This window comes from Cucurbita pepo, chromosome LG12, assembly GCF_002806865.2.
Source record: "Cucurbita pepo subsp. pepo cultivar mu-cu-16 chromosome LG12, ASM280686v2, whole genome shotgun sequence".
NCBI lineage: Eukaryota > Viridiplantae > Streptophyta > Magnoliopsida > Cucurbitales > Cucurbitaceae > Cucurbita > Cucurbita pepo.
This window is the reverse complement of record NC_036649.1, coordinates 2080301-2094916: the sequence shown is the minus strand read 5'-3', so window position 1 is coordinate 2094916 and position 14616 is coordinate 2080301. Positions and strand designations below refer to the sequence as shown.

The following is a 14616-nucleotide window of genomic DNA, read 5'->3' as shown; positions in this document are numbered from 1 at the left end:
ACCCTTAGTTAATGTAGTAAATACGCTTCATGGTCGTCTCCATTCTCGATCCTTCCAACTCAACCATTAGATCATGCATTCATTTCTTGAATCTTACATTTATACCAAATTCGAGTAACGAATAAGGTTTTCGTTCTCGATGGAACCAACACTCTGACCTGAGCCCTGAGCGTAAGTGTTTGTTCAAAAACGCTCATTTCCAAATCTGTCACGACGATGCTTATTTAGGTCAATTAACGGTCAACTAAAGTAATGAACTAACTAAAACTGTTTTACAAACAAACATCAAGAATTAAGGCTGGAACCAGCAACGCTCAAGAGCTCATAATTAATGAAGCTAAAAAGGCAAAGATAAAGACCGATGTACAGGCGTCTACATTTCAGGTAAGTAAGCTCAATAGCGCGTAACGATAAAATCCAATCCAACCCAACCCAAACCAAATCCACGTCGTTGCGTAGGGACTTGCCTGTCCCAATCAACATTAGTTCTTACACATCTGAGCCATTGATATAAATATTTGTATACACCCCCCATCTGTTTTAGGTTTGGGGTGGGGGAGGGGTTGAAATCAGATAACAAAATTGATGCCAAGAACTATTCAACTTAAAGCAACGGATTCTAAACTCGCGATAAACAACAGCGAGGTGCAAGGGCGTTCGAGTGCTGCTCGAATGGCAGTACAAGAAGCTTGGAATCTACCACTCTGTCAGTACACTATTATACAGACATCAACTAGCTCCCTTGCTCCCTGTCGAGGTTGATGGAAAGCCACAAAGTCGATTCGGTCCAAGACTAGCTCCCTGTCGAAGTTGTCGATCCAAGACTAGCCCGATCCCTCTTCGCACAAAGCATATTCACAATGCAAACGAAAATGGAAGAAAAGTGCAATCATCATGCCAGGAAGAGAAAACCTACGATCCATTGACAGTCATTTCAGGAGAGGAGTTTGGAGGAATCAATGAACAGTCTTCTCCATTCAACTGTCTACTACTATCTGAAGGTTTAAGCAATGGATCAGAACACTTTTTAGAAGAGATTGGTTGCTTTTCTGTATGGTTCTCCTCGTCCAAACTACTTTCACCATCAGTTGAGTTTCTCAAAGCATTTCGATCCTTCACTTCTGGATTCTCGTGTTTGGAACTTTCGTTTCCATCTATCGAACGTGGCATAGAATGCTGGGAACTTACTGCATTATTAGTAGGCAGAACAGCTTGGCTCAATTTCGAACACAAGGCGGAAAATACACCATCTTTCATTTTTAGATTTTTTCCTGGTCGCTGCGTTTTCACCTTCTCGGAATCCTTATCCTGGTGAAGAGGTTTCCGCTTCAAACGGACTGTATGCAAGGCTCCTTCATCTTCTTCCACGGTTTCTGATTGTTTTTTTGGCGGTGGCTTGTAGTCTTCGTCGTCTTCATCATCATCATAGTCAACTAGTCCACCACCAGATCGAGAACTGTACGAGTTCAGGACAATCAAAAACTGCTTTTGTAATCGAAATTTATAGTTAAAGCGAATCGCGGTACCTTGGTGGAGTATAATTCGCAGCAACTCCATTACATAGAATAGCTGGAGATTGCGCTTTCTGTAAATTTGAAACAGATGCAGTTGCGGTATCCTCTTCATCACTGATAGGTAATGAGTTAATAACAGCCAGATTCAAATATTATTGAAAGAACTACACTAAAATCTGTTGCAAATAATGAAGAAAAGTAAAAAATATTCCTGCAGTTCAGTGCAAAACTAGAGCTTCGTAGTACTGCTCGTTCCTCTTTTCCGGTACCGTTGTACCTTTAAATTTTCATTTCAATTTACCACGTTGGTAAAAAAGTATTTATTTCCTACAAAATAGAGAAATAGTGCTTACCTCTCTTCATTAAAATAGTCTTCTTCTTCTTTCTCCAAAGCACGCTCCTCGATTCTTGTTCTAGGGTCGAACACAATCGGAGTTGCGCCTCTTGTACCAAAAGCATCTAGGCACTGCAAATAAAGATGTCATACACAAAATAGTACCCTTTTCGGAGAGCAGAACAGGAATTACCTCAAGAAAGTTCTAAGAATACCTGTTCATATTTAACTTTTAGAGACTGAATGGAAGTCAAATACTCGAACTGAACCAACTGATTCCAGAATGAATCGACTATGTACTTAACCAAAGATTTCAGATTTTCCTGCATGAAACACAAAATCACTAAATCAATGTTCTACCGGAATCACCAAAGAGCAAAGGTGTGGAAAAAAAGATGGAGACCTTGAAGATGTATTCAAATAAATCTAAGACAGCTGAGTTGAGCAGATTGTAACGATTCCCATTAGCAACAAAGGCATCTATAATTGGTTTTAGAAGATTATTTCTGATAAAATGACTTATTAGATCATCATCCTGCATATTGACAAAGAAAACAATTCAGTACATATACCAATTTCAATCCGTATAAATAGAAAATTAAACAACTAGTAGTAGCAAACTATTGTTCTTTAATCCTAAGGGAATGACGTAAAGTCGAAGCATGATCCCTAATAACTGTGATTCCAATGTAATTACAATTCAAAATTTAATCCCTCGGGAAGATAAGAAGAAACAGAGGACTGTAATCTCATCAGTTCAAAACCCATAAATAAAAAGAATAAAAGATAAATTCGTTCACTGCTGGTTCAACTTACATGTCGAGATAAAATAGTACGAACGAACCGAACAGCTGCAACAACCAGATATTTTTCTCTTCTTTGAGTCAGTAATAACACTTTATCTATGACATTATTGACGAGAAAGTAGGACCTGAAAACAAAATGAAAATAGCACAAAAATAATAACTTTTATGGTTGAAATAAACATCAATTCTAAAATAATCAAAAAGGGGACAAAATATTACTTTATTTTATATGGATGGTGCAGAACACAAAAGCAAAGCAATTCACAGATGTTGGATAAAATTTCAGGCTTTACTGTGCTCTGATTCTTTAATACACCAGAGTGTCCAACTTTGTTGCTTAATCGATAAAGACCTTCTGAAGGGCATGAAACTGCTATAACATCAATTAATTGACCCAAATGATTTTCATAGAATATCTCGACAACAGTTTCTCTCTGCAACACCAAATACACAATATTGCAGTCAACGTAAGTGGTTACAGCGGAAATTATGCAAGTTTAACATAGATTGCATCTAATATGAAAAATTAAGGACAACTACTTCCAAGAACCCGGTAGAATTAAATATAAATCAGAAATGTTAAAAATGTCCCAACAGGAAACAAACAGATAGCATGGACTTCGACAGGTACCATCCTACCATTACAGAAGGTGAGAAGTCATACAATGTGGCATATAAAATGAGGTCCTTGAAACAAGGCTTCTGAATAGATTTAGAAGTCCTCATTGTCAGAAATTTGAAGGCAAAGCCAAGGGCCTATACAAATATCTCTTCATAATCATAGCATTTTTAAGAACATGCAACCTAAGTATGAACGAAGTAGAGAGAACAAAAGTAAGGACATGCAACCTAAGCATGAACAAAGTAGAGTGAACAATGGTAAGACCATGCAACCTAAGTAGAGGCAAAGTAGAGTGTGATAGGACCTAACTAAAGCTACGTTCTAATGGAAAAATACAACTCAAGTGAAAGAGATCATTTTGAAGTTTTTAACCAAAGTGAACATGGATGAAATCGGATGGCTAAGCAAACCTGGGTTGCTCCTGATAGTGTGAAGGAATCCAGTAAACATCGAAGGATTTCAAAGAACTGACAGTGCATCTCCTCACCAAAATCTGTAATCAGGCCTTGAACCTATAGTTTAAAAAATGGTGTAAATTATCTCTCATAGGCTTAATCCTCTATTAAAAATTTTACTTGAAAAAAGGGCTACATGTCTCAGCACTTCTGCCTTAATAATTATATATCAGATATACTTGTGGTTATTGATCCTACTGTGTTCACAAGTTCACTTGCATCACTTTCCCCAATATTGCCCATTCCTTGAAAATAAGCACAAACCAAACAAGCATGTATATGAGAACAGGAGCCCTTTCTTGAAATACTTGTTTCTTTCTTCTTATTTTTGGTTGGGCTCCTCTGCTTGTGCTGCTCTTGTATGGGCTCTTTTTTTCATCTTTTTTCCTTCTTTTGTAGTATCAGCGAGTATTTTTTTTCCACTTTTCTTGATGAAAGTTTTCCTTTTCATTTAAAGTTCAAATCAGACAACAAATTAGAAACACGTACCAACAGTCCTAGGAGTGGAATCCCTTCCTTCCTGACAACATGAGAACGTAGAAGATTTGGATCTTGGTTCAAGAAAAGAACAAGGATATCTGTCCTGCACCCATGCAAACAATGCATTACTGAGATGCCTAAGAAAATATTGAAATAAAGATAGATTGAACAAAACAGATGACAAGTGTGCTGCTAAAAAATTTTGTATTTGCCTTCTAAATTTTTAAGACAAATTCTTTTTTCTTTTTTTTTTTTCTTTCAGAAAACCTAATAAAGTAGAGGATTCATAAAAAAAGAATTGATATATAATTGTTAGAACTCAAGAAGGTACGACCTCATGAAACAAACCAATGTCTTCTTCAGATAAAAACCTTCAAGTGTTCTTTTCTTAAGAACCATAGAAATTGGCAATGAATAGGTAGTACAAATAAGTAGACAATGTAAAAGTTCCTTCTTAAACAAAGGTTCGTAAAACAGTTTACAGTTCTAAAATATTGTTTATGGAAATGCACTCAAACAAAACCAAAATTTAATCAGAAGGTTGACATTACCCAGTTAACACGAACTTTTTATCTGGACTTTGTAATACATCAGCAATGACATCAAAAATTCCCTCATTCATGAGATCCCTGCAGAATTTGTAAGTTCACAATTTGAAACAACTCAACAAGGAGTCTTAAGAAAACAGCAACTGGTAGTCATCAGCATCTTAAATTAAAATAGAAATTACATTGTCAAAAAGAAATAATAGTATATCATGTGGAAGGTACCTAAATAGCCGTAGCTGCTGAACCATCTGCAAATTTTTACTTAAACTGCAAAACTCATGCAAAAAACGTACCTAACACAAAGATAATTAGTTTATGATAACATCATTTCAAAATAACTCAAAATATACCTCAAGAAATTGAGAATAGGAAATTACAGCATTAAAGATCAAATTAAATTGAACTATAGCACAAGAACATGTAGCCACTACATAACAAGGGAAAAAATAATGCTTAGAAGCAAAAGTACCAAATTCTTCTTAGATTCTTCAGAGGTCGTTGGCAATTTCAACCTAATGAACAACTCCTGAATAAATGTATTGTCATCCTTCAACAACGAAACAACCTACAATGAAACCTGATGTTAGAGTGTGTACACATCACCTCAAAAACAAGCATATCTTTCAAAAAACCTACCAGTGCATTGTTTGCGTGGATAATGGAATTTATATTTGCAATTGTGGACTCATCCAATACTCTAGCCAAAACAACATCCTGGCAAAGTAATCCAAGATAACAGCACATTATCAACTAGCTCAACGGATAGAGAAATTGCACCTATCAAAGACCCAGACCTTTAGATAGCCAATTCTGTATGTTTGATGTATCTTTGACAAGACCGATGGATCCTTGATGGGTATGGCCTACAAAAGTGAAAACGAATACATATATAATATAAAAGTAAGAGTCTCCACATAAGACTGCATAATGAGACCCATTGGCCCACTGTCCTTCGCTCTCACACTCAAATATGGATGCTGGGTACCGCATTACCTCTTTGAAAATAACGTGCTCTTTCAAAAAGTTACGATGATGCTGGACATGAGGTACCTCTGGATCGTCTGGCAATCACATAAAAAATAGAAGTAAAAAGTCATTGAGGGTAGTCCCCAAAACCTATATCATATCGATAGAGAAATTAGCTGAAGATACACAACATACCAAGCCCACTTTTCAGTCAACAAAATCAGAGACTTGATATAAAATTAAAGAGTATAGAACGCCCAACCCACATTAAGAGAGCTACAAAAACCACCTTCCAATAAGCCTAGGAGTAGAGAGTTCACAATCACAAAACGTCTTGAACAAATTGGACCAAATCAGAGCAGCAAAAACAAGATAAAATTAAATATCCGTACTCTATTTCTAGTATAAATATAAAGAAACAATTATAGATGAAAATCAATTCAAAAAATAACAAAGCTTACATTCTAGAGAACCAATGATGTCCATGATTAATTCATCTCCAAAAATTTTCTCGAAGATCTGTGAGCTATTCAGCAGGACTGCATTTTATTTATAAAAAAAAAAATAAGTACAAAAAACATAAAATAATTGCTGGAAATAATAGTAATAGAACCAGAAAAGAATACTGACTGATTCCTCTAACTATTTTATATATCATGTGAAGACCATCAAGATTTTCCAAGTCTTCGCAGATAAGAAATATGTCCATCAGCTTTTTAAAAAAATCTTGCTGCATATGAAAAAATTGTCAGTCGAACACTCATTCTTGTTCATCCAAGGTAAAGATTTCATGCAGAAGTCATAAGAAAACCCAAATCTACATGAAAATCACAAACTTGTTCAAATCTTACATTGGCAACTATGAGTTCCACTAACCGCATCTGATCTGCAATGCCACTTTCAACGACAATCTAAACAAAAAGTATCAATTAATATGAAAGGTCGTCTGCACCCAAATAATCAGGGAAGGACGATATTTATGCCACTTTCAACAACCAGGGAAGGATGATATTTATCTAAGTCAATAATTCATATTACATGAAATGAGTAGTATTGAAGAGTCGTTAAAATGCCATGCCATACTGGTATTGACTACATCACAACGTGTAAACATGAAATACCAAACACAATTAGTTCCTTATTATTAAAAAGAAGTGACAATAATTCATTTCAGTAATGTAAGGTACAACGGGAATAATCAGCATGAGGATAGCTAGGCCAGTATTAAAAGATGTGAGTCTAACTGGAATATGATTAAACTGAATAAGCAGCCTATGACTGGCTAGATTAGGGAAGGGGAATATAAAAAGGGGGGAGAGGACTACAGGAAATTGCCGAATGTAAATTTGTATATGATTCAGTTGGATTAATCAGCAAAGGTTCTAGGATTGTCCTGGTAGGTGATTAAGCTTATTAACTGCACCTTTAATAGAATTTGAATATAAAATTCCTCATGTTGTTCCTTAAGAGTTTGTTTATCCAAAAAGGGTACAGGAAGAGAGAGAAGGAAGTAGTTCTTTGAGTGTCAATTTTTAAATTGTTTTATGTTTTCTAGAGAAAGAAAAAACCCAAACTACAAAGCATGTTCTCATAGTCACTTATTAAAAGTTAGACATCTTTGGGAGTAGTTTCCAAAACAGTTATCTACCAAAATTGTTTTGGCTAATTAATTTTTAGAACTTGTTTTTGTCTAGTATTCTATTAATACCTTTATACTAACCTTAAGTATTAGTGGCAGTGTTGATAGCTCAATTGCAGGCAATTCCCTCAACTCACTGTTCATGCGGTGGAATGTATCATCTGGCCATATAGTAATGGAGACAAGGAATTATTCAAAACTAGTATCTGCCAAAATAAATGCAACTTTTTCTTTATGAATTAACCATGGTACCAGTTTTTTTTCTTTTTCTTTTCTTTCTACAGAAAACCAAGTCCTTTTTTTTTTAAATGAAAAAAAAAATACAAGAGAATACTAAAAAAAACAAACCCACAAAAGGATTCCCTTCACTGTTACTAGCTACAAGAATGGACTTCAATCCAAACAGGTGAGACCAAGATGGTAATTACAAAAAGTTTGACGAAAGAATGCCCATAAATATTCATCAAACCTAGACACCTCCAAATCTCCTCCCATGGTCTCTAAGTCCCTCTAAAAATCCTTTTGTTCCACTCCATCCAAATACCTCATAATAGCAAAAGAACAAGCATGTTGCATGATCCTGCCCTTTTTCCAGAAGGGAGGGTTTAAAAACACCTCCTCAATTATAGATTTGTCAATCTATGCTATGAGCCAAAAACTCAAGCACCAGCTTCATAGAGAATAAGCATATTGGAAACCCCACGATAAATGGTTGATATCCTCCTCATGTCATCCACAAAGAAGACAACATTGCAGATGCAACACAAAAGAAGAGTGTCTATGTATATGATCCAGGCCAGGGTGTTCATTCTCTCATTCAAGACCTGGCAACCAAAGAATATAACTTTCTAGAGGATTTCTACCTTTCAAAAAGAGGAAAAGCAGAGGCCCCTTGGAGGGAGGAAGAGAACACAAGATGTTGAAAAAATGAACTATATGTGAATTCCTCAAAAGGATTCGGGCCCAATAACTCAAACCCCTCCCCTCCCCTCCCCTCAAGACAAACAACCAAATCAAAAATGATAGAAAGGAGAGGTACCACCTCCATCACCTCACAGCAAAAAAGAGGATGGTGGAAGCCCCAAAAGGCAAAGAGTGATCGAGAGAAGGCAATATAGAGGTCACTTAGTGCAGCCTCTTATTCGATAAATGATATAACCGCAAAAACAATGAACATAGGAGATGATCTCCCACCAGCAATCTCCAAAAAATAAAACTCTGATACCTCCTCAACCAAGCATTTCACAAACAACAAGAAACCTGAAGCAACAGTCATCCAAGAGGTTTTGCCATAATCTCAACTCCACAACCTGAAACCCACTCAAAGAGGTATGGACCATACCTACTCACAATGACCCTATGTCGCAAAGCGTTGGGCTCCATGAAGAAAGGCTGCAACCACTTTGTCAACAGAGCCTCATTACATGATCTTAGTTTACCATTGCCTAGAGCTTCGAGAACCACTGACTTAACCCAGTGGGAGGACCTCCCTTCGATCCATCCCTTCCCACAAGAAATTCTTCATCGATTTCTCAACGATTTCCCATACGAAAGCTGGAATTCTAAACAGAACAATGAAGTTATTGGGGTCCCACCAACCACAATCATGATACCTACCATTCAAACAAAAAAAACCTTCCACTTTTCATCTTCATTTTCAACAAAGAAACACATCTATTAATTGATATTCAAGAGGTTACAATGATACAACTCCTTTTAAAATTGAAACTAAATCTCTCAAACCAAAAATTCAAATACTGATGTGAGAAAACAAACACTAAAAGAGAGCTTCCCAAGTTCCCTGCTAGCGTTAATATCAAAACAAGAATAATTGAAAAATTATTTGGAGATAGCACCCAACAAAGCCACTTTTAGTTTAACAAGATCAAACTTTTCCTCCCAGAGGTCTCATTTCTCATCAAATAATCACCGGCTTCCCTCCCAAATATCTTGTTTTCCATCAAATAACCGTTGTTTCCTGTCTGTACATATACCTGGCAGCACTGACTTAACCATGTTGTGAATCCATAGAATTTTTTCTCTCCTACTTAGGCTACCCACAAAGATGGAAATTACTCATTTTCATCTTTCTCTTCAAGAACCCAAAAACATCCAAAACCTTGAAACAAAGCCTCATTGAAGTAAAGCGAAAGAATAAGTGAGGAAGGTCCTCCCCACCTTAAAGGCACAAAATACAGCAGCTCTGTTTCAACGACCAAATTTACAGTTTTTTTAACCCTATCCATCGTGTTGAATCTTTCCAAGAAGACTAGCTGAGGAAAAATATTCGCCTTTATCCTTGTCTTCCACAAAGCTAACACAAAAGGTTAAGGGATTTAAGGAGCTGAACAAACCCTTTAACCAGTGAGTTGACTGAAGGAATCAAAAAATTACCCAACTTCTAGCATATCTCCCATCGAAGTTCCAATGGACCACAAAACTACCTCATCTCCTCATGCGAAAATTTCTTATGATGATAATTCTCCAAGGTTTCCCATTTTCATCCATGCATCAACAATCACCAAGTTTTTACTGTCTAAATCCTGATAAATCAATCATGTTCCACATTCGACTGACTACTACAAAATTGTGACAGATTTAAATGCTATTCTTCTAATTTCACAGCACAAACTTAAAACAGAAACCAACAAGGACTAGAAATAAATAAATACAAAAAAATTGAGCAGTGTTTGCAATCAAAATATATGGGAAACAATGCTCAAATTCTATATTACAAACAATATTCAAATGAGTGTCAAATATTTGGTCCAGAGGAAATGGAAAGAGAAAACTACTCAACTTTTTTTCCTTAATAAAACTATTCAACTAATGAAAGTAAAAAATTATGCAACCCCATCGGTAAGATCAAAACATACGCTACTGAACAGATTAAAATTTTCATTTGAACAGCTAACTACAATTTTCTTTTTAATCCTACAAAAGCCAAAGGTCGTCATATTTTGAAGCCATGTTAACTACTGCCCTTTTCAGTACAACAGAGTTTTATGTTTGAGTTTTGGTGTGTCAATCTCAATATAGCCCATTCATATTTTTAGCCTCCAACTAGGTACTAAGTTCAAAGTATGTTTCCCACTCAAAAGCTAGAACACCTAAGTAAATGTAGCCTCCACTCCATAACAGCAAATCTACAACATTAAGTATCCTATCATGATGAATGTAGTGCAAAGAACAAAATCAGATATGTAAAATGGTAAAAGGCCTCAAATAATTGAGTACTTACTGTTGAGAGAATTAAAATGGAGACTCCTTTGCGCATTGCAGATGTGATCCCTAAATAAGATAAGCCAACTTTTAGCTAGTCTATCATGGGGCAAAACATTAGAGAGTGACTGGTATCTAGTCAATATTACCATATGTATGAACATCCAGTTGTCTCTTGGAAGCTTAGAGCTAGCTCTGTAGAATATTCTGGATCTCTCCAAGAGATTATAGTATCTGCATATTTAAGAAGCTAACTTTGTTAGTACTTAAAAAGTCAACATAAGCCTCCATCCAACCCAACCAGGAATTTAAAGTAGTGCAAGTACACATTACAAAGAAGACTCATGTTGATGATACTGTTAAAGTCTATAAGAAAAGAAAGAAAAACCTTCTTGCTTTCTGTAAATGTCGTCTGAGCTAATACGGTGAAGAAAAAGAGTCTCATTGTCCTCTTCATCAACAACACATAGTCCCAACTCCTCCGATCTCTGAGTGAAATTAAATTTATATTCATATCAGTGAAGATCATGGTAAATGCACTACTTTAGACCTTTATCTCTCTCCTCCCTTTTCACAAATTGGAGAAATCTTTTGTAACTTCTTTGGTTTGGATCCTTCTTTTGTAAATTTCATACATCAATAAAATTTATTTCTTACCACAAAAAAAAGTTTCCCATCCAAAACAAAGAAAGGGGGAAAAGTCAGTCACAAACCTCCAAATAGTCAACAGTAACGTGCCCTGTTCCTTGATCATCCCATTTTCCATCATCATTTAAACGATAAACTTTGACACGCTGAAATTTGAGGGTATAAACAATAAGGATCAAGCACAACATCAAACAACAAATGAAATTAATAAAATAAAATGAATTGAGTTTGAACTTCTTCAAGGTCATCGTAAACCCATTCACAACATGACAAGTCAATTAAATGGACAACCCAAATGTATGCAACAATCAACTGCTACATACATGAGCAGGGTAGTTGTTGTAAGAAACGTATTGACCAGCAGGGGGTGAACCACAAGCACTTGGACTAGCTTGCAACTGGGCAGAGTGCCAGATCCAATCTTGTAATGACCAAAAGGGGAAATCCAAATAAAGCTGAATTCTGGGATACAGTGTTGGAAGAGGTGATGTGAAACTTGTAAAACAAAGAAACACGACTATCTATTGGAGGCATGCACGGTGCGAGTTCAACAATATGAGGGGATGGGAATTTGAGCCTCAGATATTTTGGCCGACGATAACACCTTAACCAATTGAGCTATATTTAAGTTATCCTAAAGAAGGAAAGTTGACCAAGTCCAATCTATTTTTCGTAGGATCCCACCATATTGTCTTTGTCTTTTCAAAAAAGCACCTAATATAGCTCCCCAAACATTAGAACACAAGGTTGAGACTTTCATTGAACAGAAGAAGGTGTTAGATGAGGAAGTCACCTTATAAGCTGGAATATTCTCTCCCTCCATCCTAAAGTAGCAGTCCTGGGATTAATATCTTCTGGAGGAAGATGAATATTTCACTAATCTCAAAATGAGTGAGCATGTATCAATAACCAGGAAACCTATAGCATTATATTGTGATGTGAGTATCCCTGGAATATACAGGGCTGTTCACAAACATATGTTCGCGGTTTCAAAAAACTGAATTCTTGTTAGAAATTTGGAACCATGAAACTGTAACTTGTTTGTTTCCTTAGCATGAGTTTTTAAATGACGAGATTTTAACCTTTAAAATTGACCAACAAATTTAATCACAAGTCAAGCTCTAGCACCGTGTTTCGGAAAACTGAGTTACCAGTATTACTGTGCATTAGGAGTATTTGTTGTGATAGCTCTAGCATTATATTGAACTAGTTTCATGCAACTCCAAGCAGTGCTAAAAAAATACTCAAAGGGCTTTGAATTGAAGCACTTAATTAATGATTCGATACTCTAACCTTTTGGTAGATTTCCAATGTCATAACGGGCATATTAGTATTAAACTCTTAAAAGTTACAAAATACTAAGTCAAATAATTACGACTACCCTCCAATGTTTCTCAGTACCTATAAAATTTCTCTGTGCCCTCCAGAGTTAATTTTTTGCAAACACATAAAGCTTGGCAGTTAAGCTTCAAATAGTAAAGCTCATGGTCAACTTTAATGCAGAAGTAATCAACAGCGGATAATTAGAAGCAAGCATTTGCTTCTTGGTTCGTACTACTTGAAGAAATAAATTCCAAGTAGCAGAGCAAGTCAAACTTCCATAAATGTTCAGTAGAGCAAAGCCGGAACTCGAACAAGCCCTCAGACGGACACAAATTACAGCAAAAAAGTACAATACTAAACATCAATTGAATAACTCAGCCACGAAATCACAAGGCTAGCTAGATATCTGCGCCTAGTATCTTTCAGTGTCAAAGCAGCGAGATTCCCAACATAATAAATAACTCACCTGCATAGAATTGGGGGTCGCCGGAGATCTATCTGGCGCGCCCATAACAACTGCGACAAAATCGACTCAACTTCAAAGGCAATCTTGAAGTGGAGTGAACAGCAGTGGAGATTGATGCATGAAGAATTTAGGGTTTCAGAGACGATGAAACAGGGAGCAGAAGAAACTAAGTATGGGGCAGAGATTTCAGTGAGACTTTAAAGTAGAAACCCAATACGCCATGGACATGACAGTGGGAGCTTTCAATTCCGTATCTTTCGTCTTCTTCCTCTTTCCTGCTCGCTCCTCCTTCTCCGGTGTGTGTCTTTCCACTTTTCTAGCCTGTAAGAAAGAGAGAAAATATCTATCCCGCATGTTGGAAATAGAAACCTCGATTTGCAGTTATGCCCTTCATTTTTCATAAAATAACAAACTAGCCACCTCACCAATTATGAACGCGTGCAGTTACGCGCTCTTTTTTTTCCTTTACGCCGATTTTACGCGCCCTTTTGTTGCCCAACGAGACTGCATGACTCTAACCACCTAAGTTAGCCGCTCGCAGATGTGTAATGTCTCATATTAGTTGGGAAGGAGAACAAACCACCATTTATAAGGGTGTGAAAACCTTCTACTAGGAGACGCGTTTTAAAGTCTTAAGGGGAACCCCAAAGAGAACAATATCTGCTAGCGGTGGATCTGGGCCGTTACAAATAGTATCAGAGCCAGACATCAGACGATGTGTCAATCTTCTCGCTCTTCCTCGAAGGGGGTAGACACGAGGCGATGTGCCAGTAAGAACACTGGCCCCCAAATGGGGTGGATTTGGGAGCGGTCTCACATCGATTGGAGGAAGGAAAGAGTGCCAGCGAGGACGCTGAGCGCCGAAGGGGTGGATTGTGATGTCCCACATTCGTTGGGGAGGAGAACAAACTACCATTTATTAAGAGTGTAGAAATCTTCCCCCGACATACGCGTTTTAAAGCCTTGAGGGGAAACCCGAAAGTAAAAGTTTAAATAAGACAATATCTACTAGCGGTGGATCTGGGCCGTTACAAAATATTATCCTGTTTCGGTTTTCATTTTCGAGCTTTAAGGTTTTTAAAACGCGACTACTAAGGAGAATGCTTCCCACGCTCTTATGAACAATGTTTTGTTCTCCTCCCCAATTGATGTGAGATCTCACAGTCCACCCCCTTCGGAGCCCATTGTTCTCACTGACACTTGTTCCCTTCTTCCAATCGATGTGGGACCCCCTAGTCCACTCCCTTCGAGGCTCAACCTCATCGCTGACACATCGCATGGTGTTTGGCTCCAATGCTATTTATAATAGTCAAAGCCCACCACTAACCAATATTGTTCTCTTAAGCTTTCCCTTTCAAGCTTTCATTTTTAAAACGCGTCTACTAGAAATAGTCATACTCTTATAAAAAAAATGTTTCTCACGCCCTTATTGATAAGAAATCAACCCAATGGAAAGGTCTGATGTCAAATGATAAGGAATCACTACAAGGTGAGTAAAATTCGGATTACCTTGTTGATGGAATATCTAAAGGCAACAACACTTGTTTGAGATTCAAATCACTTTCACGAGCAAGATTGATCATGTCAAGCTTA

At 36.9% G+C, this 14616-nt stretch overlaps 1 protein-coding gene across 5 annotated transcripts; it reads right to left on the bottom strand.

Moving 5' to 3' along the window:
- Positions 1 to 354: 354 nt before the first annotated feature.
- Positions 355 to 13378, bottom strand: LOC111806829 (serine/threonine-protein phosphatase 4 regulatory subunit 3-like). Of its 5 annotated transcripts, none has more exons than XM_023692315.1 (24): positions 13024 to 13378; positions 11300 to 11380; positions 10975 to 11074; positions 10736 to 10820; positions 10606 to 10655; positions 7446 to 7525; positions 6577 to 6636; positions 6356 to 6455; positions 6187 to 6264; positions 5753 to 5820; positions 5554 to 5622; positions 5396 to 5473; positions 5229 to 5324; positions 4982 to 5052; positions 4763 to 4840; positions 4221 to 4314; positions 3687 to 3788; positions 2874 to 3088; positions 2665 to 2779; positions 2252 to 2383; positions 2064 to 2171; positions 1868 to 1980; positions 1527 to 1628; positions 355 to 1456 (listed from the first exon to the last, which is right to left on the bottom strand). In XM_023692315.1, the coding sequence occupies exons 1-24, from the start codon at positions 13066 to 13068 to the stop codon at positions 913 to 915; spliced, it is 2664 nt and encodes an 887-aa protein (XP_023548083.1). In that variant the 5' UTR covers positions 13069 to 13378; the 3' UTR covers positions 355 to 912. The 5 variants fall into 5 exon arrangements, with proteins under 5 accessions (XP_023548083.1, XP_023548085.1, XP_023548086.1 ...); XM_023692317.1 differs by lacking the exon at positions 13024 to 13378 and adding an exon at positions 12028 to 12094; XM_023692319.1 differs by lacking the exons at positions 355 to 1456; positions 1527 to 1628 and adding an exon at positions 1635 to 1791.
- Positions 13379 to 14616: the final 1238 nt, after the last annotated feature.

Bases quoted from the DNA above. Each gene is read 5' to 3' on its own strand.
- LOC111806829 (XM_023692315.1), bottom strand. From the start codon at position 13,068: ATGGGCGCGCCAGATAGATCTCCGGCGACCCCCAATTCTATGCAG. The intron at 5,474-5,553 runs GTCTGGGTCTTT...TTACTTTGCCAG, and splicing joins ACAGAATTGGCTATCTAAAG to GATGTTGTTTTGGCTAGAGT. The intron at 4,841-4,981 runs GTACCTTCCACA...CAAATTCTGCAG, and splicing joins CAGCAGCTACGGCTATTTAG to GGATCTCATGAATGAGGGAA.